Source organism: Drosophila elegans, unplaced genomic scaffold (assembly GCF_018152505.1).
Source record: "Drosophila elegans isolate 14027-0461.03 unplaced genomic scaffold, ASM1815250v1 contig_183, whole genome shotgun sequence".
NCBI classification, from domain to species: domain Eukaryota; kingdom Metazoa; phylum Arthropoda; class Insecta; order Diptera; family Drosophilidae; genus Drosophila; species Drosophila elegans.
In genome coordinates this window covers 11,590,880-11,610,540 of record NW_024545550.1, presented here as the reverse complement: position 1 = coordinate 11,610,540, position 19,661 = coordinate 11,590,880, and the positions used below count along the sequence as shown (strand labels likewise).

The window sequence follows — 19,661 nt, the reverse complement described above, 5'->3', positions numbered from 1 at the left end:
GCTTACTGTTTTAATGCAAGATTAGTCTAAGACAATTCATATGAATTATTTTAAAACAGAGTTATAAATTAAACAATATTTTTTAATCCATTAAATGTGCCGTTGCACCGATCTGCAGGCACAGTGGCAACCCCGATCGTAAGCCTCGCTTGATCGGCCAGAGCGGGTTTTCCACCGCTTTTCGGGAGAGAGTCGGAGCGGAATGGTACGGGGAGCGAGCCGAGCTGCAGAGCACACGACGCTCGGTTAGTTGAGCTTAGCAGTCCAACCGACTTGGATATAGATATAGTCGCTCTGCCGTGAGAAAATCGCGGTTAGTCGGGGAGAATCGAGGGATCCGCGATCTTGGGAGCACTTTTGCATCGACTATACACGGAGCGTGAAATACTAAATAAATACAAACTAAAAAAAAAACGACAGACGACACAATAAAGCAACAAATTCGTATACAATCAAAGTAACGGCGATTTGTGCAAGTGTAAGTGACCATTGTGCGAGAGTGTGTGTGTGTGCAACTAATTTAAAGCCGACTTTAGTTTAACTAAGATTTTATTAACGAAAAATAGCCCCCGCGGAGTGATCAAATGCTTAAAACAATAATTGATGGCTATACTAGAAGTGAACAACTGGAAATAACGCAAATTCTGTTTAAAAGCCAGTTAAACATGTGAAAAACGATTTCACTGTGGTGCAAATGTGTGTTGGTAGCAGCCAGTGCGGCGTATACGTAACCCCGAATTCTGTCAAATCTATAAAGAAGAATCGGGCTAAAACAATGGGCCCGTCGCCCGCCCAGCCTCCCACAGCAAAAAACAAAAGCGTTGGAAAATCAAATAGCCGTAGTTCACCTTTCATTCAGCGGCCACAACAATAACAACTCTCTGTCGGCCAGAAGAATGCGGCAAAAACAAGGGGTTTTTTTTCTGCATTATTTATTTATTTTTTTGTGTTTGTTCCGTCGGCTTTGTTTTTCTGCCGTCGCCAAGTGCACATCTTCATTTCATTGGTTTTAGTTCGATCGCTATGCTCTCGGGCCCCCAAACAACTCGAAGATTACTTCGATCTTCGTCTCAACCTGTGCCAAGCGCAAAAAAATCAAAAAAAAAAATAAATGAAAATAAATAAAAAAAGATCAAGCAAAATAAAGGCAAACCAGCAAACGGCAAACAGCAAAAACGTGTCCCATAGCCCAAAAAGACGCTCACAACAACAGCATCGGGCCAAGACATAAAAGTCAACCGGTTGGTTAAGTTTTCGAGCACCAGCAAAAGTAACAGAAAAAAAATACAGAAAGAGCAACAGCAAACGGCAATCCCCCCTTTTAAAGCCCCCTGATCCCAATTGTAGCGGCAATAATATGTAAAAGCCGAGAAAAAATCAGAAAAGAAACAAAACATTAGGCAAAAACGCGCGGCGATACTTATAAATAACAATCTAGATGGCTAAGAAGAAGCCACCTCAGCGCAGCTCAGCTCAGAAAGCTGTTTAGCATAGTTTATTTAAGCGCTAATGGGCGGGGGAGGGGTGTGGGATCCGTTTAACTGGAATCCGAAATCCGAAATTCGAAAAAGATGCTAAATATGCGATCAATAACAAATGGAATATTCCATTCCTGGCCAAGACTCGCCTCGCCTCGACTTTCTTTTCTAACATCCGTTTAATTTGCAATTCAAATTGAATCCTAAGAGAAGCTCGGTACATTTTTGAAATCGAATGCAAAAATGTTATCACTCCTTGAGTCATATTTTATGTGACGCACTTCCGTCTAGATCTGATGAAATATATATGTTTTTGGGATCGATCACTGCCCCGCTATTTGGCCATATAGTTAGGCTGTCGGTGCTAATTCCCTTGATTATTGACGCCTTTGCCAAACATCTTGATAATCTCATCTGGATTTTTGACTGGGCTCGCTGGACAAATTAAAGTCATGGGTTCAGATTTCGGCTCGGCCCAAGAGTTGAGTTGGTGTACTAGCCATAATTGACTTGTTGGCCGAGTGAATCCCATGCCAGCGGCACAACAAAAACAAAATACAATTTATTCATATTTATGGCTCAATTTGATTGTAGCTTACGTGCAATCGTGTTTTTTTTCAAACCGCCGCACGCCATTTGAGATTTGAGAGCGCGAGATGTCGTACAGTATGGTCTCGGTGGATTTATTGAAATGCTAATAAAACGCTAAATGATGCCCGCCATGATGAGCCAGCCAATTTTGCGAATGCCAAAGGCAAAGCCAAAGCCCCCCCCCCAAAAGTCAAAGCCTCAAGGATGAGGTTAAAGCCACAAAAGAAGTCAAGCGCCCTGCAAAAGCAAAAGCCCAATATTATTAACTTCCGACTTCGTAATAGAAACAGCGGCGAACAACAAATCAATGGCCAGCGGACAACTACAGGTTTTTGTTTTCCTCAGACATCTTCAAGTGAAACTCGCGGCACGATCGTGAGTCTGGTTTTTTTTGGTTGGGTTTATTTTTAGTTGCCCTGCCGCCGGACTAAATCAAATCACTTGAGCATTTCATTATATTATTATAGGAGGAAGTGTTCTTTATCCGACGGGCAAACAGCCCCAGGCGAAGTACACACATGCATATGTATATGAAAGCCAAGGCGTTAATTCAATCAAAATCATTGCGACGAAACAGACATGACAAAGCGGAGGCAAAGTCTCGCTTCAGAAACCACTTTCAGTCGTCAGCGAGTATTCGCAGCGCATAAGGGAAGAGTTAAAATCGATCCAAGGCTGGCCAAAGTCTATTACAAAATCGAAAACCACGTATTTTCCACTCAAAAGTGGTCTTTTTCGCAGATCCCTTGACATTGCGTATACGCCATGTGTGCCGAAACACCTTTCGTAGCATACATTTTGGCTTATCTGCGATGGAATTCCATGCTGTGGCACACGATATTCATTTGCATTGCTAAATAACTCCGCAATGTGTCATTTATGTTATTTTTATTCACTGCAGAGCAAGTGTCACGTGTTGATTTCGATGCAAATTAGTTGCTGCTGCACATCGGATGAAATCGTGTCGTTTTGTGGCCCCCGTTTAAAAGCGGATAAAGCAGCTCAGACGACGCAAAGTTGCCGTTGAAATCGCGACTTACTTATCCGCCACTTGAGTGTATTTTTTTGCATTGCTCCGACGCCAGACATCAGAGATATCATATATTAATCTATATATACATATATGCCAATATGTTGTGTTCAAAGCAACTCATATTTGCATGCGGTACTATAGACATATTTGACTTTGAGGAGAGTTTTCCCTTGAAGCTTTTTTTTCATCAATAGTTTATTTTTAAATACTTTTTTAAAATCTCATAATTTGAAGCTAAGAATATGGGAAAAATCGTATAACTTGATTTGTGTATAGTGCGTTATATGCGGCTAAGCGGAAACGTCTACTATGCAATTCTTAATTCCCTTGTTCCTAAGGCCACGTTTATAAGGATTACACCACTTACAAAGATTAATAGCTTTAGGAAAAGTGTACTTCCCTTAAAAGTGTTTTTCTTTTATAAATAAAGATGCATAGATTCTTACAAATCGAATATAAAATAATAAAATTGCTTCAAGACGCTGATCTAAACTAAGCAATTCAATATTCAAAAGATGTAGCAGCCATTTTGAAAAACAAATTTTTGAATAATTTTAAATACTACTTGTTTTAAAATTAAACAAAACTACAAAACCAATTTAACTCCACAAAGCAGCATTCGGATATAGAAACCTTCCCAAAAATTCGTCACTTTTTTAGAGCCACCAGATGCTAACCTTCAGTGCACTCCTTCTTGAAATTTTGGTAGTTTTGAGCGTTGAACTTCCTGTGTTAAGCAAATATATAGATTTAAAAGGGGAACTTTCGACGGAATTCTTTACTATTTTTAGAGCACTTATCGCTGGATGAAATATAATACAAAAAAACCCACTTTAATGAGAGACTTTTAATTTCTCGGAATTATAAAGAACTGTATGTTTGATCTTGACAGGAAACCTTATTTCTTCAGAACAATGAAATGTAACAAAAAACAAAAAAAACTGGGCTGTTCCACTTATTAAATGCCTGATAAGGTTAATCTAATTGTTTATTCCAATTTCAACATTTCTTAAATGCCAGTCCACAGATGGCATTTGAATTTTGAAGACGCGAAACCGGCAGCTCATGGCACATTTCTCTAATTCTTTGCAGACCGATCACCAGACATGCTGTAGCCACGTAAACAGGATGCTTCTGAAGTGACTCGAATATGGACCTTGATTTCTTGGAACAGCTCTGTAAGTACAAAAGACAACAATCCCAAAGGCAAATCCATTCAATTACCACAAGTGTTTATGCACATATTTTCGGCAAGGATAACCAACTCAAATTCAAATGGGGTCCTTGCAGTGGCCCCGTTGAAGGCTGGCTCGACTCTCCTCGTCATTGACAACCAAAGTGGAACCCAAAATAGACATAACAGGGGAAAGAGCCATCCGATTCTTTCAAAATACTCTAAACCAGAAAGGGCACACTTCTGTAGTAACATAATAGGTTGCACAAAACATTTTTGAAACAAGTTATACCAAAGTAGCAAATGGCTTAAAGAGGAAATCAATAAAACTTGGTTAGACTATTTTAAACAGAACTAAACTAATTTTAAAAAAATTAATCACAACAAATTCTTCATTAGTTTCGTAAATAAATACAAAATCCCCAAACTATTAGTTCTAGGTTTTTATGTTCGACGCTTTTTGTTATAACAAACAAATTTTAATTCAAATTTATGTTGAATTTGGCTTTTGAATAGCTTACGTTTATTGTGATTTCTCCCTTACAAAATAAAACAGTATACATCTTTTACTCATTAAATTATCTAAATACAATTTCAATGCATCCATTTGAAAATCTTTAAAGCTAAAAAAAAGTACTATTATCAATACAAAGATTTTCTTCTAAGGAAAACTAAAAAGTTGACTAATTTGCAAATTAAAACAAACATGCTAAAACATACGGTTACATATAGGCAGCACTTTTCTGTTGATTAATTTTTAATATCTTACCAGAAAAAAAAATATTTAACTAAAGCCTCACCCTATCCTGTTTTAAGCATATGATACGTTTTTTATAAAATATCTAAAAGCATATAAATAAGCAAAAAGGATCTTCAAAATTTGGTTGCTACCTTTTGTAGAAGTATAAAACATTCCATATAAGTGGGAAATTTTAAATCATAAAAATACCTCCAAAATAAATAAAAGAACATAAAAAGAGTCCGTTTTTAAAAATTCGTCTGATTAAAATATAAATATAAAGGTTACCAACTTACAAAGTTTCAAGTAGTCATGAAATATACTATAACTATAGTTAACATAAAAGATGAAAATAAAGCTGAGTCATTCTAAAAATTAAAAAACTACTTTAAGCACTTCTAAATGAAAGCAAGGGTATTCGAAATTGAGTTGGTAAAGGTTCGTCTGTCCAAAGTTCTGCATCTCAAACACCAACACAGACAGGGACAGACCCAGAATGAGACAATCAGGATATATGATAGCTGGAATCGTTTAATATATTTTTCCATACAATTTCGCTCCGACTGGCTGGGATTTGCATGCCACTTGTGCGGCACACGAAACGAGCAGGTTGTTTGATCAATAACCCCGACTTCGGGGGACGGAAGCCCAAATATTTGCACTCCGGTTATGATTTCGCTGGCCGCAGTCAGTGCTCAGATATTTCCAATCCACATCCGACGTATCGCGACGTTTCGCCCAGTGACTAAACAAAAATAATAATAAAGAGTGGCAAATTGCTGGCAATTCGCGAACTTCTGAGATTGGGGAAACAGTTTTGCAGTGATTAAAGAGGGGCATGCGGAGTACTACGAAAGCATTTGTAAAAATATTATATCGGAGAACAATTGCATAAACAGTAGCTGCGCGATTCCCGAAGACCCTGAAAAATGACGATGATCTGCTGCTGCTGCTGCTACTTTTGAAGTTTCGCTGATTTTGAGGGCTCCCATTATTATATTTATTCCAAGCAATTAGGTTTCGATTTCATTGGCGCTTTCGGTTGGTTACCATGCCGATTGGACTCCCTCTTCAGTTTCAGTTCAGTTCAGTTTCAGTTTTATAGTTTGATTATTAGTATCTGCTTGTTTTCGAGCCATTTTCACTGCTCAGCGAGTTGTGAAGAGTGCATCAACCGTATGCTCGCTCATACGTGCGTTAGATAATTATTTTCTCAGCTCGAAACGGAGCTGCAGTGGCAGCAACAGCAGCAGCAGCAGAATGCATCCAAAACCGGGGGGTTACTGAAATCGAAACTCCGTTTTTTCCATTTCGTTTCCATGGATGCTGGCAGTCAGCAGCAAGTAACTTGGCCATCAGTGCGATTCGTTTGGGCCAAGTTGCGAGGCGTTCGCGTTGAAAAAGTTTCGGATTCGAAAGTCCTGCTGACTTGAATCCCCCGCGAACAATTCGGTGACAAGCGACAAATTAATTATGGACTACCCCAAGACTTTGAATGGTAAATGCTATCATAATAATAATAATAATAATCCGCCCAAAGCAGCCTGCATAAATTACACAACAATTTGCATTCGGCACGTCAACAATTTATTTGGCCATTTATCGATCAAACAGAGCGGGAATTTCAGGGCTTATCATTAGGCGGGTTGCTCCCAGTTTTCAGTTTTCAGTATTCAGTGCCCCGGATCTGTTTGTTCAACCGTAATTATCTACGGCTATGGTAAACGCCCCCACAGAAACGTGCGATATTTCTACTATTTCTCAATAAATGAAATGTTTTTCTGGTATTATGATTTGCAGTCCGCGTCGCCTGCGATTCCCGGACTTTGCTCTACTTCGAAAGATAATAAAACATTGTTTGCCTACATTTCACTATTGGATGTCAATGTTTACTCACCAATTACGTAGCAGAGTAGCTCTTTCCGACTTAATTGGTTTATTGTTTTTGCAGGGGAATATTAAATTTGTATATTTCTACGGAACATAGTTCTATTTGAGATCCTTTTAGCTTTGTGGCAAATGCACACCTGTACTGGCTCTCTCTTAAGGAATTTAATGTCAACTGTAGACCATGTTTTTATCACACTCGATCCCCAGCAATGCCTTTGTGGTAGACTTACTTAATTTGAAAAATAATATAGCCACCAAAATGTATACATATGTTCAATGTCAACAGAATTTAAATACTTTTAGCTTCATAATATATTAAAACATAAAGATTTAATTTTAATTTGAGCTATAGATATTTATATTATAAAAATATTTTATTTTAATTTTTTTAATTAGTGCTGCTGTTTTTGTTTTGCCAATTAAATTCAGTAAAAATTATTGAATTGAAAGGAACGATTTTTTAAATTTGCTTATGCCGAGCATAATCTCTAATCCTTTCCTATTTACAAAAAAAAGTAAATTTAAATTGTATAAAGATATTTATTACAGAAAATATATTTAATTTACAAACTTATTTTTATTGTTAATTGCAATAATAAAAATATATTCATGTTAGAAGTACTAAATTTATATATTAGTAATTAATTACTTTATATATCCTTTGTCATATAATGTCACATAAAAAAATTTATAAATTAGTTTATTAATTCAATAGGTTGCTTTGGTCAGTTTATTTCACATTCATATCTCTCACAAAGTATTTAATTAATAAATTAGTTTATTAATATAATATGATTGCTTAAGCCAGTGCTAACAAGACCTTTTAATAATTACCTTAATTTCTGTTCTTACAGCTCCGCAAGATCTGGACGGCATAAATGGCGATGGCATGGACAATCTGGATCTGTTGATGCAAGGAGCCCTCGACGACAGCATCCAGTTGGGCCACAATGGTCACCTGTCCGGAGCAGGAGGGGTGCACACCCACATGGAGTCGCCGCACACACCGCCCATGAATGGCCTGGACACCCACTCCCAATTGGGTGGATGCGGACGCTTGGGCAGTACGCCGGTGGCGACGCAAGCCCAGAGCCACGTGCATCCGCAGCTGCCGGAGAGTCCGCCGGACTCGCAGCCCGCCTACAGTCCGCTGGGCGAGGCCCATGGCATGGCGATGTCGGGGCGGGAGCTCATCTATCCGGGTCTGCCGCCCATGCAGCACCAGCCGCACCTGCTCCAAACGGACCTGGCCCAATACGCCTCCCCGCCGCAGCAGCAGCAGCAGCAACAGCATCAATTTGCTGCTCCACAGACGGATGTGCGGATCAAGCACGAATCCGGACTCATCATTAATCCGGGCAACTTGCTGTGCCAGCAGCAGCAGCAGCAGCAGATGCATCAGCAGCAACACCAGCAACAGCAACAGCAGCAGCAGCAGCACCATCAACACCAGATCAATGAGCAGCAGTTTGCCAGCCATCACCAGGATGGGATCCTCCAGGATACGATGCTCTACTACAACGATGGAGCGGTGGGTGGTGCGGGCTTGTATCCGCATACCGGCAGCTATCAGAACCTGTCCACCTGCACTCTGACCTCCGCCCTGGGACTGGATCGCGTCCAGGTGATCGGCACCAGCCAGTTGTCCCTCAATCGTGTGTCCGCTCCCTCCACCCCAGTGCATTCCTTGTCCCGCAAGCGCAAGATGTCCACGCAGCTGGATTGTCCCGACTTTGCACCCACCCCCAAAGTGGATGCGGGTCTGCAGATGAGTCCCCTGCGCGCCTCCCACCACTCCCTGGCCACGCCCACTCCGGCGCCCTCCCACTGTTCCGCTTCCGTATCGCCAGCCCTGTCCGCCGTGAATTCGCAAACGGACAACAGCCTGGACGGACAGCCTGGCGGCGGAGTGGCCATCGGTTCGGGATCCGGTTCGGGATCAGGATCGGGATCGGGCAGCGAAGCTGGCGATCCGGCGGGGGGCCAGTGCATCCGGTTCAACGGCTTCCAGCCGGAGAACTGGCACAAGCTCTTCGACCAGAGCCTGCAGGAGCTGTCTGTGATCTACTACCGCGTGGACGCGGACAAGGGCTTCAACTTCAGCGTCTCGGACGACGCGTACGTGTGCCAGAAGAAGAACCACTTCCAGGTTACTTGCCATGCGCGCCTCCAGGGCGATGCCAAATTCGTGAAGACACCGTCCGGCTTCGAGAAAATCAAATCCTTCCACTTGCATTTCTACGGCGTCAAGTTCGAGGCGCCCAACCAGACGATCCGCGTGGAGCAGAGCCAATCGGATCGCTCCAAGAAGGCCTTCTATCCCGTACCGTGAGTAGAAAGAAATAATTTAACATGTTTGTATATTTACAAGGAATTTTACTCCCACGCTTTTTAATAGTAGATATTGGTGCAATATAAATTTAATTAAAATCCAAACAATTTAATGCCTTGCGCAACAGTACGTATGAGTGATAAACTTTATAGCCAATGCGCAGACCCTAAAATCGCATTTTTTAAAATCTTTGTTTGTAAGGAGGTAAGAGTAGGACCATAGAATTATTCCATTTATTCGCAAGATAATTCTCTTATGCTTAAAATTATTGTTTATTTATTTAAAAAACACTCAACAATTTTATAAATATTTTTTTTGTTTATTAAAAGCAAAGAAATTCCCCAAAAAAAAGGACACAACTTACATATTTCAACCAAGTAACAAACCAAGTAACAAATCAACAATAAAGTTTATGCTAAATATGTACATACATGCTATTAAGTCGATATATGTAAATTCTAGACTTGTTCACTTTAAATGGTAACCAAATTTTTGTACTCATAGAAAGACCAGAACACAACAAGGGTAAACAAATATTACAATTTCGTTTTAATAGGTCAATAATGCCTAGGTTATAAAATTATCATAATAGACCGGCAAACAATAATAACATAACAAATCGATAAGCCATATCAATATTTTGTTCTTACTTAATCCATATATTATTTTTTTTTTTTACAAATTAGTAATTAAATATTTTATCATATTTCTATAGAAATTAGGTGGTTTAATTATTTACTATTATTTCCCAGCATTTTCTATTTTGTGTGATTCCCCAGCAATCGCGATCCAGTTTCTTGCTTGCTGGTTTCCAATAGTTCACAAGTTCAGAACGCTACATAATAACATACCATATATGGGGTATTCACCTAAGTAATATAAACATAATTTAATAAAATAATAAATAAGTCAATAAATTTAACTAAAAAAGTTATTGGAGTTGTGAAAAGTTTTGTCTTTCAAAAAATTTTAATTATTCTGTAATTCAACATCGAAAATATTAAATTTTGAGTTCCAAATTTGATTTGACAATGTACATTGGGAAGCAATTTTTTGTTTAAAAAAACGTCTTTAAAAAGGGTATAGGGATTAATAGGATATAGGCTTTTGGGACATTCTCATTAAATACATAATTGGTACAATTGGAGATTTAAAAATATAGGAATACATTTTGTAATAGAGTTTGAAGCCATCTTAAAAATTTAAAAAAAAGGTACTAGGAATCATCGCCTTTAAATATATACTTGGTACAATTGGAGTTTTAAAAATATTGAAACCAATTTTGTAATAATTGGTTTAAAACCTCTTCTGCACTACATTTTATTTATTATTTTTTGTTGACTATGGAGTTACTAACCTTTTTCCAATTCCACCCGCAGCATCGATCTCCAGAAGCACATAGTGAGCAAGATCACCGTGGGCCGGCTGCACTTTTCGGAGACGACGAACAACAACATGCGCAAGAAGGGTCGCCCCAATCCGGAGCAGCGCTTCTTCCAGCTGGTCGTGGGCCTCCATGTGCACACCATTTCCGGCAACTTTCCGGTGGTGAGTCACGGCAGCGAGAAGATCATCGTCCGTGCCTCGAACCCGGGTCAATTCGAGTCCGACGTGGATCTGTGCTGGCAGCGTGGCCTCACCCCAGAATCGGTGGTCCACATGGGTCGCGTGGGCATCAACATGGACCGGCCGGACGAGAGTCTGGTGGTCCATGGCAACCTCAAGGTGTCCGGCCACATCGTCCAGCCGAGCGACAGTCGCGCCAAGCAGGAGATCGCCGAGCTGGACACGTCGGTGCAGCTACGCAATCTGCAGAAGATCCGGATAGTGCGCTACCGCTACGAGCCGGAGTTCGCTGTGCACTCGGGTCTCCGGCGGCAGAGCGACACGCGGGAGATCGAGGACACCGGCGTGATTGCGCAGGAGGTGCGCGAGGTGATCCCCGATGCAGTGCAAGAGGCTGGCAGCGTGGTGCTGCCCAACGGAAGGGTCATCGAGAACTTCCTGCTGGTCAATAAGGTGGGTGTTTGGATTTATTCCATCCAGTTCATCCATTCAATTTCATCTTCTATACGTACCAAAGGACCGCATTCTGATGGAGAACATCGGAGCCGTGAAGGAGCTGTGCAAGGTGACGGGATCGCTGGAGTCGCGCATCGAGCACCTGGAACGTGCCAACATTGGCCAAAGCAGTCACCAACTGCGGGCCAAGGACCTGCTGGAGCCGCGCTGCATCCTGCCGGAGCGAGGAGCCATTAAGCCCTTCGCCAGTCGGCGGGACGGCTACGAGGTCTGCTCCAGCCGCTCCCTGCAGATCGTCATCTTCCTGCTGATCATCGTTATGGCCGCCTGGTGAGTAAAGATACATTTTCCATTCAGCTTCAGAAAAACATCATCTTTTAATGTCTTTAAAATGGCTTTTTTTAAAATACTATATAAGTTATGTAAAATTTTCCAATGAATTACTACAGCAACTTTATGATAAAAAAATTAAATATTCTATAAAACGGCTATGTATCGATTTTATTGCGTATGCATTTAAATACAAAACAGTGATTTGTATATATAGTTAAAGTATATATTTTATATATAATCCAATTAAACAGTAAAGGGGTATACTGTTTTGGTTTCAAAACACACTGTTATTAATTAACAAGTTAATGTATCAAATTAATGTTAATAATTTGATGTTACATTTATATTATGATCCTCGGTTTTGGGTCGTTTTGGCTTAAAAAAAGGTGACCCCGACTTGCAATTTCGGCCCCCCAGCCATCGAAATTGTATTTAGTATCGTAATTTTCTATAATTTTCTGTGGTCATTTCATAACATACCCAGAAAAGTGCTTTGCTTTAGTTAACGAAGAACCACTCTATAATTTCCCGTTCTCGTCTTTTTAAAGCCTGGCGGCGGTGTCGACGCTGTACTTCGTGGAGCACAACAAGCAGCAGCAGATGGACTACCAGATCTTCGGCAACGGTCACTTCCGCCCGGAGGCGGGGCCGACGCACCTGAGCGACGAGGAGCGGCACTACTTCCACACGCTCTTCAAGAACAAGACGAACGGCACGTGGCCCGGTCGGATGTACGCCACCAGCAGCACGGCCCGTCCGCCCGGATACCGACCGGCCGAGGAGGAGGCGGCTGACCTGGCGGCGGTGTTGGTCAAGCCGCAGGTGTCCAGTGGCCAGCCGAGTCCGAAGCACGTGCTGATCACAACGACGGCGCCGCGGTTCAGCAACAAGACCATCAACAGCAAGAAGGGCAAGTGGCCGCCCACCCAGGAGGTGCTGCGTCAAGCGGCCGGCCAGAAGTTGCACGTGGCCAAGGCTCCTGCTCCTGCTCCTCATCCTCCGCCGCCGCCTCCTACTCCTAATCCTTCTGCCGCAGCTGCTGTCGTCAACGAGACACTGGCCTCAACGGAGAAGCCTCCGCAGGCAATACTCCTGCCGCAGGACTTCGAGAACAACTCCATCGACATCGATGCCCAGCTGAAGCAGTCGTCGCAGCTGAAGCTGGACGAGCACATCGTGGTGGTGGGCACCATCGCCAGTCCCGCTTCCGATGCCTACGACTCCAGTGGCCCCGCAGCCGCTGGCCATCCCATTCGCAAGTTCAACCCGGGCACCGTCTACACGCACGTCTACAAGACGGTGTCGCCACCCACATCCAACCTGGCCCTGACCACCAACAAGGTGAGCACCGAGTCCGGCGTCCAGGGTCCGCTGGCCCAGGCTCTGGACGTTCCACCGCCGGCCATTCCGTTGCGCAACAGCAGCGACAATCCGGATGCCCTGGACCTGCAGAACCTGAGCAACACCAACGAGTCCGTGGACAACCCCATCACCGGGGTGTACGGCTTCGAGTACCAGGCAGCCGGGCTGCGGGAGTCCAATGTGGGCAGGCGGTCGGCCAGCCAGCGGAGTCTGGAGTGGATCCGGCAGCGGAGCTTCAAGACGCCGCTCTTTGGACAGCCGGCTGAGTGCAATGGGGATGAGTCGGTCAGCGATAATTGTCAGGTAAGGATTGGCTTTGCGATAATCCTCATTAAAAATTTGTTATAGCCATGCTCTCTTCCAGTCCGTTTGCTTCGAGGAACTGCCTCCGAAGCAGCCCGAGCCGGACAATGTGGATGCCAATGTGAAGGAGCAGCATGTCGAGGACGATCTGCAGTCGGCTGAGGAGCAGGACCAGGATCCGGACATCCAAGAGCCGCAATCCGCCGCCGTGGTTGGCAATGAGACCTCGGCCGTACTGGAGGCCAACCAGCCAGGATTCTTGGGCAAAAGTTCGCACAGCACCGATGCCCTGGCCAAGAAGTTTCCCCAGGACACCGAAACGGTGCTCGCAGCCAAGGACGATCCCGTCTACCAGCTGGTACAGGCTGCCTCCGCCTCTGCCTCTGCCTCTGCCCAGGATCAGGATCAGGGATCAGGTGCCAAGGCGGAAGAGACGGTGCTGCCGCCCTTCCAACTGGACTGCTGGAGCGTGGCCAGCTGCGTCCTGGCCGCCCAGTACAACCACACCATCGACGTGGAGCAGTTCTGTCCCACCTCGGGCAGTTCCCTCAATGTCAGCTACATAGTTCCCGTCTCGCGATACCTGCAGGCCAGTAGTCTGGAGCTCCATCTGAGGTACGTGTATTGCACTATGTTTTAGGGGAAATGCAATAAAGTCGGCAGTTGTTATACTACTTTTTAAAGTTCAAAATAGCATGCACTAATGTGAACTAATCATTTTTGGCAATTTTTTTAAGAGGTAGATAATTTTGTAAAGAAATAAGTTATGTTTTGAATTTTATATTAAAATTTGTTTTTTCTTACATCTTTTTTTTATATCATTCCTTTGTAGTGAGAAGCTGAATTAAGCTGTATTAAAATTCCACAATATTTCGTAAATAATTAACATAATGGCGAAGTTTTGAAGAGTTAAGCTTTTGGGTATAAAAGCAAAGTCGTTATTTTATTATTTATTTAATATAATCGAATGTTTGGTAAACAGTTTTCCATATATATAAACAGATGTCTAATCATTATAAAAAATTTAATTAACAAAATGAGGAATCGAAAGATTTGTCGACAGCTAATAAGTTAAAAAAATGTTTAAAAAATCCTAAAATTGATTATCATCGGAAAAACAGTTTGTAAACATTCAATTCTAAGCGGTCTTTCAATAAAATAAAGGTTTTTATAAAATCATACTTAGAATTAAGCTAAATTCTGTTCTCATAATTTTATATAAAAAACATTTTTGTTCAAATAAAGGAAGCTTGTAAACAATTGTTTATTGACATACCTAATACACTTTTTCTTGATAAGTAAAGCAGTAATAACCATAATTCTTTCGACAGCTCCAACAAGCCGCTGCAGTGGTCCATCTGCATCGACGAGGATCAGGCCAAGCCCAGTGCCAACGCCCAGCTGAACGAAGATGACGAGGCCACGCCCACCAGCGGAGTGAAGATCCTCAAGCAGCAGGGCAAGAACAAGCTGAGCCTGGCTTTGGATCTACCCGACCGCGGCTACTTCCTGCGTGACTTTATGCTCCGCGCCAGCCACGACTTGGAGCAGGTGAGAGTTCAGCATTGTGTAAAGCTTTATCGGGGATTCCTCAACTCTTTCAGTTGCAGCAAAAACTTTGCGACGACAGCGCTCACCTGGCGAACCCCATACTCCAGTACAACTTTAGAATCGTAAGAGATTGTGATTAGTTTACAGCTTAATTTATGACACGGATCGAATCTGAACTCCAAAAATCTACGCATATGTGTGTGTACTGCATGTTTGAATGTTGCGGATATGTCCTGGCACCCCCAACACGGATAACTCGTTTAAATTAGGAAAATGAGAAAATGATATAAACTAAAACTGTTGATCAGCGAGCAGAAGTTAAAACGAATACATTTATACGTAAAAAAAAACAAATCATTAATAAATGCAAAACAATTATCGACCATTTAAATAAAATATGTAGAGAAATCTTTTAAAATGTTCTTTTAGTGGCTGGGAAATGGAAAGTTTTGAGTGAAATTCAAAAAACATTTTCGAAAAGAAATGGTACTTATTTGATTTACATTTAAGATGGATTTTCTAAGTTTTTGTGGCTGATTGAAAATAAATGAATGTTTTTTTAACAAAGAAGTCATAATTATGATTTTTTAATTATAAATTTGACCAAAGACCTAATAGTTCAGAGCTTTTTGGGCTCATATTTAAATCCTATAGTTGTTATCTAGTTCTCATTTATATAAAGCAAGGTTTTTAAGCATTGGTCGAAACAGAAGATGATTTGAGATAGATTTCTAGCCCCAAGGTTTTTGATTGGTTGAGCAGACTAATAAACTAGTTTTTAAACGCTGAAGAAATATTCTCAAACAATTCAATTGACTAGACTTATCTTGGACAATTAAATGAATTTTACTAACAAGAATGACAGCTGAATTCTATAACTATTCTCTGAGAATTCAAGTGCAATTTGGTTTCCTGAGGCCTGAATAAAAAGTTCATATATATATCTAGGACAAATTAGTTCACTTTACTATCAAACAAAGGGGAAACTTAACAGATAAACGACCGGTGGTGCTCTACACGGCGAAGGGCTGATCCTTGCCATCCTCGTGGTACTTGATGTAGGTCTCTCCGTGCGTGAAATCCTTGGTTCCCTCGAGGCGACCGCGAGGCGGAGCTTTGTCGTAGTCGAAGGCTTTCTCCGACTTTCCGAACAGCTGGTTGGCCATCTCGATGTCCTCGCGGTACTTGCCCACGACCACCTTCTTTCCAGTCAGTGGATCGGTTATGTCACCCAGCGGATAGACGACCTTTTCCACGTTGTGAGTGATGAGGCGGGTTAGTCGCTCGGGCAGCTCCCGGATCAGGACCACATCCCCGGTTTTGCACACCTTCTGCGGATCGTGGGCAAAGTAGAACTCATCCTTTTTGAAGTACTGCAAGAAAAAGAGGTAAATAATTGTGTGGTTTTTTCCGTGGTATTGCCAATGTTTTGCATACCATATTCAGATTCTTGTCCATTTCCATACGCCGAATACGTATCTTGGAGGCATTCTGCTTGACGCAGGGCATGCATTGGCCCAATAGTAGAAGTCCTCGCCTTGACATGTTCCTGAAGGATTTTATTTCAAGATTCTATAAAAATAAACAACCGGTTGCAGGAGATATTAGCCAGTGTGACCACAGCGTTTACTCGTCTTATATTTTATACAGCTGGTAACTATCGATAAGAACAGCTGTTGCAGGTGCTTGACAAGGGCTGCAATATTAACTTTTATAATTTGTTTAAACTACTATTCAAATTAATTATACATCTTAAATGATTAAGGGGCTATTCACTTTGGACTGGATCCTCCGAAATTTAAAAATCAAAGATATGTCGTTAAAGTTATGTCTAATCTAGTAATTAATCGAAGGAATACGCAAAGTAAAGTTTTTTTGGACACTAATATCGATTTCACAAAAAAAATAGATTTTTGAGCAAAATTTCGGTCTTAAATTGCATAAAAAATAAATAATAATTCAATTTTTTAAACTGTATATATTGGCGCCAAGGCGCTTCTGATAACGGATTTTTATGTATATATCGATAGTTGCATTTGATGCAGTGCTGTGTGCAACTATCGATCACGCATCGCTAACTGTGCATCGCTAACATATCGATAGACCGCGCGCTCCACGTGTTTTCTCTTCCATTTTTCCCCAGCAAGCAACACGTGCGCAGGCTTGCTCCGTCTATCAGCAGATTTCCCAGACAAACGCAGATATAATGGCCGACGTGGGTAAGTTCGAAGTGTGATGAATAAAAAGCGGACTGCAACTGTACGGATTATCTGCCCGCAGAGGTACGCAAGGAGAAGAAAAAGAAGAAGGTCAAAGAGGAGCCCGTGGACGGCGATGACATTGGCACGCTGCAGAAGGAGGGCAACTTCCAGATCAAGCCCTCCTCCAAGATCGCCCAGCTGGACACCTCGCAATGGCCGCTCCTGCTCAAGAACTTCGACAAACTGAACATCCGCTCCAACCACTATACGCCACTGGCCCACGGATCCTCGCCTCTGAACCGCGACATCAAGGAGTACATGAAGACGGGCTTCATCAACCTGGACAAGCCGTCGAACCCCAGCTCCCACGAGGTGGTGGCCTGGATCAAGAAGATCCTTAAGGTGGAGAAGACGGGCCACTCCGGCACGCTGGATCCCAAAGTGACGGGTAGGTGGCAGCGCGTGTTTCCCTCCCCTCCAATCCAAACCTAACCTCAATGTGTGGCCGCGTGTTTTTCTTTTATTTTTTTTTTCTGGCAGGTTGCTTGATTGTCTGCATCGACAGGGCCACCCGACTGGTCAAGTCACAGCAGAGCGCTGGCAAGGAGTACGTCGCTATCTTCAAGCTCCACGGAGCCGTGGAGTCGGTGGCCAAGGTGCGTCAGGGTCTGGAGAAGCTTCGCGGCGCCCTATTCCAGCGTCCTCCGCTCATCTCCGCCGTAAAGCGACAGCTGCGAGTGCGCACGGTCTACGACAGCAAGCTGTTGGACTACGATGAGAGTCGCAATATGGGTGAGTCTGGCTTTTATTACCCACGAGCTAGTGCCTTGCTGCAGGATTAGTTTGTCCTGCAGGGATGCAACCTGCATATATGTGATTGAAACTCCAGTATTTGCCCAACCGCGCAAATGCACATTGTATGTGTTAAACAATTGTCTTTTTCTCTACTCCACTGCCGCCTACTCACGTGCTCAGGTGTTTTTTGGGTTAGTTGCGAGGCCGGCTCCTACATTCGTACCATGTGCGTCCATCTGGGTCTCGTCCTGGGCGTCGGTGGCCAGATGTTGGAGCTGCGTCGCGTCCGCTCGGGCATTCAGTCGGAGCGCGACGGCATGGTGACCATGCACGACGTTTTGGACGCCATGTGGCTGTACGAGAACCACAAGGACGAGTCTATGCTGCGACGCGTGATCAAGCCGCTGGAGGGTCTGCTGGTCAACCACAAGCGCATCATCATGAAGGACAGTTCGGTAAGTGGGGGGCACTGGGAATTTGATGGCTTACCCCATGATATTAAGCCGGCAGGTGCCTGCAATCCCCACGGGCACCTGTGACTATGATTGGGAACAGTAAAGCCAGTGATGTGTGTATGTGAGGCAGCGCTTTTAACCTGCGCGCTTCACAAAGAAATTTCGCTCGACATCTTTTATTTTCAAATACTAAACTTGATGGCAACTAACCAACTTGGTATTCCCCAGGTCAATGCCGTTTGCTATGGTGCGAAGATCACCTTGCCCGGTGTCCTGCGCTACGAGGATGGCATTGAGATCGATCAGGAGATCGTCATTTGCACCACCAAGGGCGAGGCCATTTGCCTGGCCATTGCCCTGATGACCACAGCCACCATGTCGTCCTGCGACCATGGTGTGGTGGCCAAGATCAAGCGTGTGATCATGGAGCGCGACACATATCCGCGCAAGTGGGGCTTGGGCCCCAAGGCATCGGCCAAGAAGGCGCTCATTGCCGCCGGCAAGCTGGACAAATTCGGCCGGCCCAATGAGAACACACCCAAGGAGTGGCTGACCGGGTATGTGGACTACAATGCCAAGAAGCCCGCAGCAGGAGCTCCACAAGAAACTGCTCCCTCAAATGGTTCCAGTGACGCCAGCAAGGTAGGATATTTTTGTTCGTCTTCGATAATCCCTTACTGACTTAATCCATTTATCCAGCGCAAATTGAGCACCTCCAGTGTTGAGGAGACGGCGGCCGCCCCAGCCTCCGAGGAGACTCCTTCCAAGGACAAAAAGAAGAAGAAGAAGAAGCACAAGGGCGACGAGGAGGCCCCAGCTGCCGAGGAGGAGGCATCTGCCGATGCAGAGCCAGTAGAAAAGGAGAAGAAAAAGAAGAAGAAGAAGGATAAGGATAGGGACAGAGAAGAAGCTCAGGAATAGAAATCGAATGTTTCTATAGGATTAGGTTTTATAGAGAACTCTACGGTTTTTGTGTAGAGACACCTACCAATTTGCTAGCTGTTAAGTTTAAGTACAAGTTTTTATGTGTAGAAGTGCATACAAATTACAAAATGCATTTAAGTGACATTCGCAATGCAATAAATTGTATATTTTATTGTAAAAGCCTGGCTAGTTTTTCAAGCTCTTTTAGTTCTTATTAGCTTTACAGTAAGAAAGGTCTACTCAAATGCAAGGTGAGTTTAAAAAAAAAGCTATGTTTTTAAGTGTCTTTTAATGTTGCTTTTGCTTGCGTTATCTTAAAAGCAATAACTTTCATTCCTAACTAAAAAATAAATCGCATAAAAATATAACGCAAAAAAGCATATTAGAGCATATTCCCATGCTTTAAACCAGATTTTGACATAAGAAATAATTATTTTTTATTATTTTTAGCATGGAAAAATACTCAAAGGACGAAATG

At 42.9% G+C, this 19,661-nt stretch overlaps 3 protein-coding genes and 1 non-coding gene across 7 annotated transcripts; 3 read left to right on the top strand and 1 right to left on the bottom strand.

The window, feature by feature from the left end:
• Window positions 1-245: 245 nt before the first annotated feature.
• Window positions 246-15,199, top strand: LOC108144511. 4 transcript variants are annotated; one of them, XM_017269449.2, is made up of 9 exons: window positions 246-478; window positions 4,195-4,280; window positions 7,760-9,233; window positions 10,617-11,256; window positions 11,321-11,589; window positions 12,141-13,257; window positions 13,319-13,872; window positions 14,589-14,808; window positions 14,868-15,199. In XM_017269449.2, exons 2-9 carry the CDS (start codon window positions 4,253-4,255, stop codon window positions 14,946-14,948), a joined length of 4,383 nt encoding a protein of 1,460 aa, XP_017124938.1. In that variant the 5' UTR covers window positions 246-478; window positions 4,195-4,252; the 3' UTR covers window positions 14,949-15,199. The 4 variants fall into 4 exon arrangements, with proteins under 4 accessions (XP_017124938.1, XP_017124936.1, XP_017124937.1 ...); XM_017269447.2 differs by having other exon boundaries at window positions 14,862-15,199; XM_017269448.2 differs by lacking the exons at window positions 246-478; window positions 4,195-4,280 and adding an exon at window positions 6,425-6,513 and having other exon boundaries at window positions 14,862-15,199.
• Window positions 15,200-15,751: 552 nt separating this feature from the next.
• On the bottom strand, window positions 15,752-16,445 carry LOC108144512 (28S ribosomal protein S17, mitochondrial). Its single transcript, XM_017269451.2, has 2 exons — window positions 16,246-16,445; window positions 15,752-16,181 (listed from the first exon to the last, which is right to left on the bottom strand). The coding sequence occupies exons 1-2, from the start codon at window positions 16,351-16,353 to the stop codon at window positions 15,822-15,824; spliced, it is 468 nt and encodes a 155-aa protein (XP_017124940.1). The 5' UTR covers window positions 16,354-16,445; the 3' UTR covers window positions 15,752-15,821.
• Window positions 16,446-16,901: 456 nt separating this feature from the next.
• On the top strand, window positions 16,902-19,363 carry LOC108144744 (H/ACA ribonucleoprotein complex subunit 4). The gene is made up of 6 exons (XM_017269846.2): window positions 16,902-17,027; window positions 17,089-17,457; window positions 17,550-17,801; window positions 17,985-18,259; window positions 18,488-18,901; window positions 18,959-19,363. Exons 1-6 carry the CDS (start codon window positions 17,015-17,017, stop codon window positions 19,178-19,180), a joined length of 1,545 nt encoding a protein of 514 aa, XP_017125335.1. The 5' UTR covers window positions 16,902-17,014; the 3' UTR covers window positions 19,181-19,363.
• On the top strand, window positions 18,292-18,431 carry LOC121466933. The gene has a single exon (XR_005977095.1). It is a non-coding gene; the product is annotated as a small nucleolar RNA snoR639/H1 (small nucleolar RNA).
• Window positions 19,364-19,661: the final 298 nt, after the last annotated feature.

Bases quoted from the DNA above. Each gene is read 5' to 3' on its own strand.
- LOC108144511 (XM_017269447.2), top strand. From the start codon at position 4,253: ATGGACCTTGATTTCTTGGAACAGCTCT. The intron at 13,258-13,318 runs GTAAGGATTGGC...GCTCTCTTCCAG, and splicing joins CGGTCAGCGATAATTGTCAG to TCCGTTTGCTTCGAGGAACT. The intron at 14,809-14,861 runs GTGAGAGTTCAG...CAACTCTTTCAG, and splicing joins CCAGCCACGACTTGGAGCAG to TTGCAGCAAAAACTTTGCGA.
- LOC108144512 (XM_017269451.2), bottom strand. From the start codon at position 16,353: ATGTCAAGGCGAGGACTTCTACTATTGGGCCAATGCATGCCCTGCGTC. The intron at 16,182-16,245 runs GTATGCAAAACA...TTTTTCTTGCAG, and splicing joins TGGACAAGAATCTGAATATG to TACTTCAAAAAGGATGAGTT.
- LOC108144744 (XM_017269846.2), top strand. The intron at 17,458-17,549 runs GTAGGTGGCAGC...TTTTTCTGGCAG, and splicing joins GCTGGATCCCAAAGTGACGG to GTTGCTTGATTGTCTGCATC. The intron at 17,802-17,984 runs GTGAGTCTGGCT...TCACGTGCTCAG, and splicing joins CGATGAGAGTCGCAATATGG to GTGTTTTTTGGGTTAGTTGC.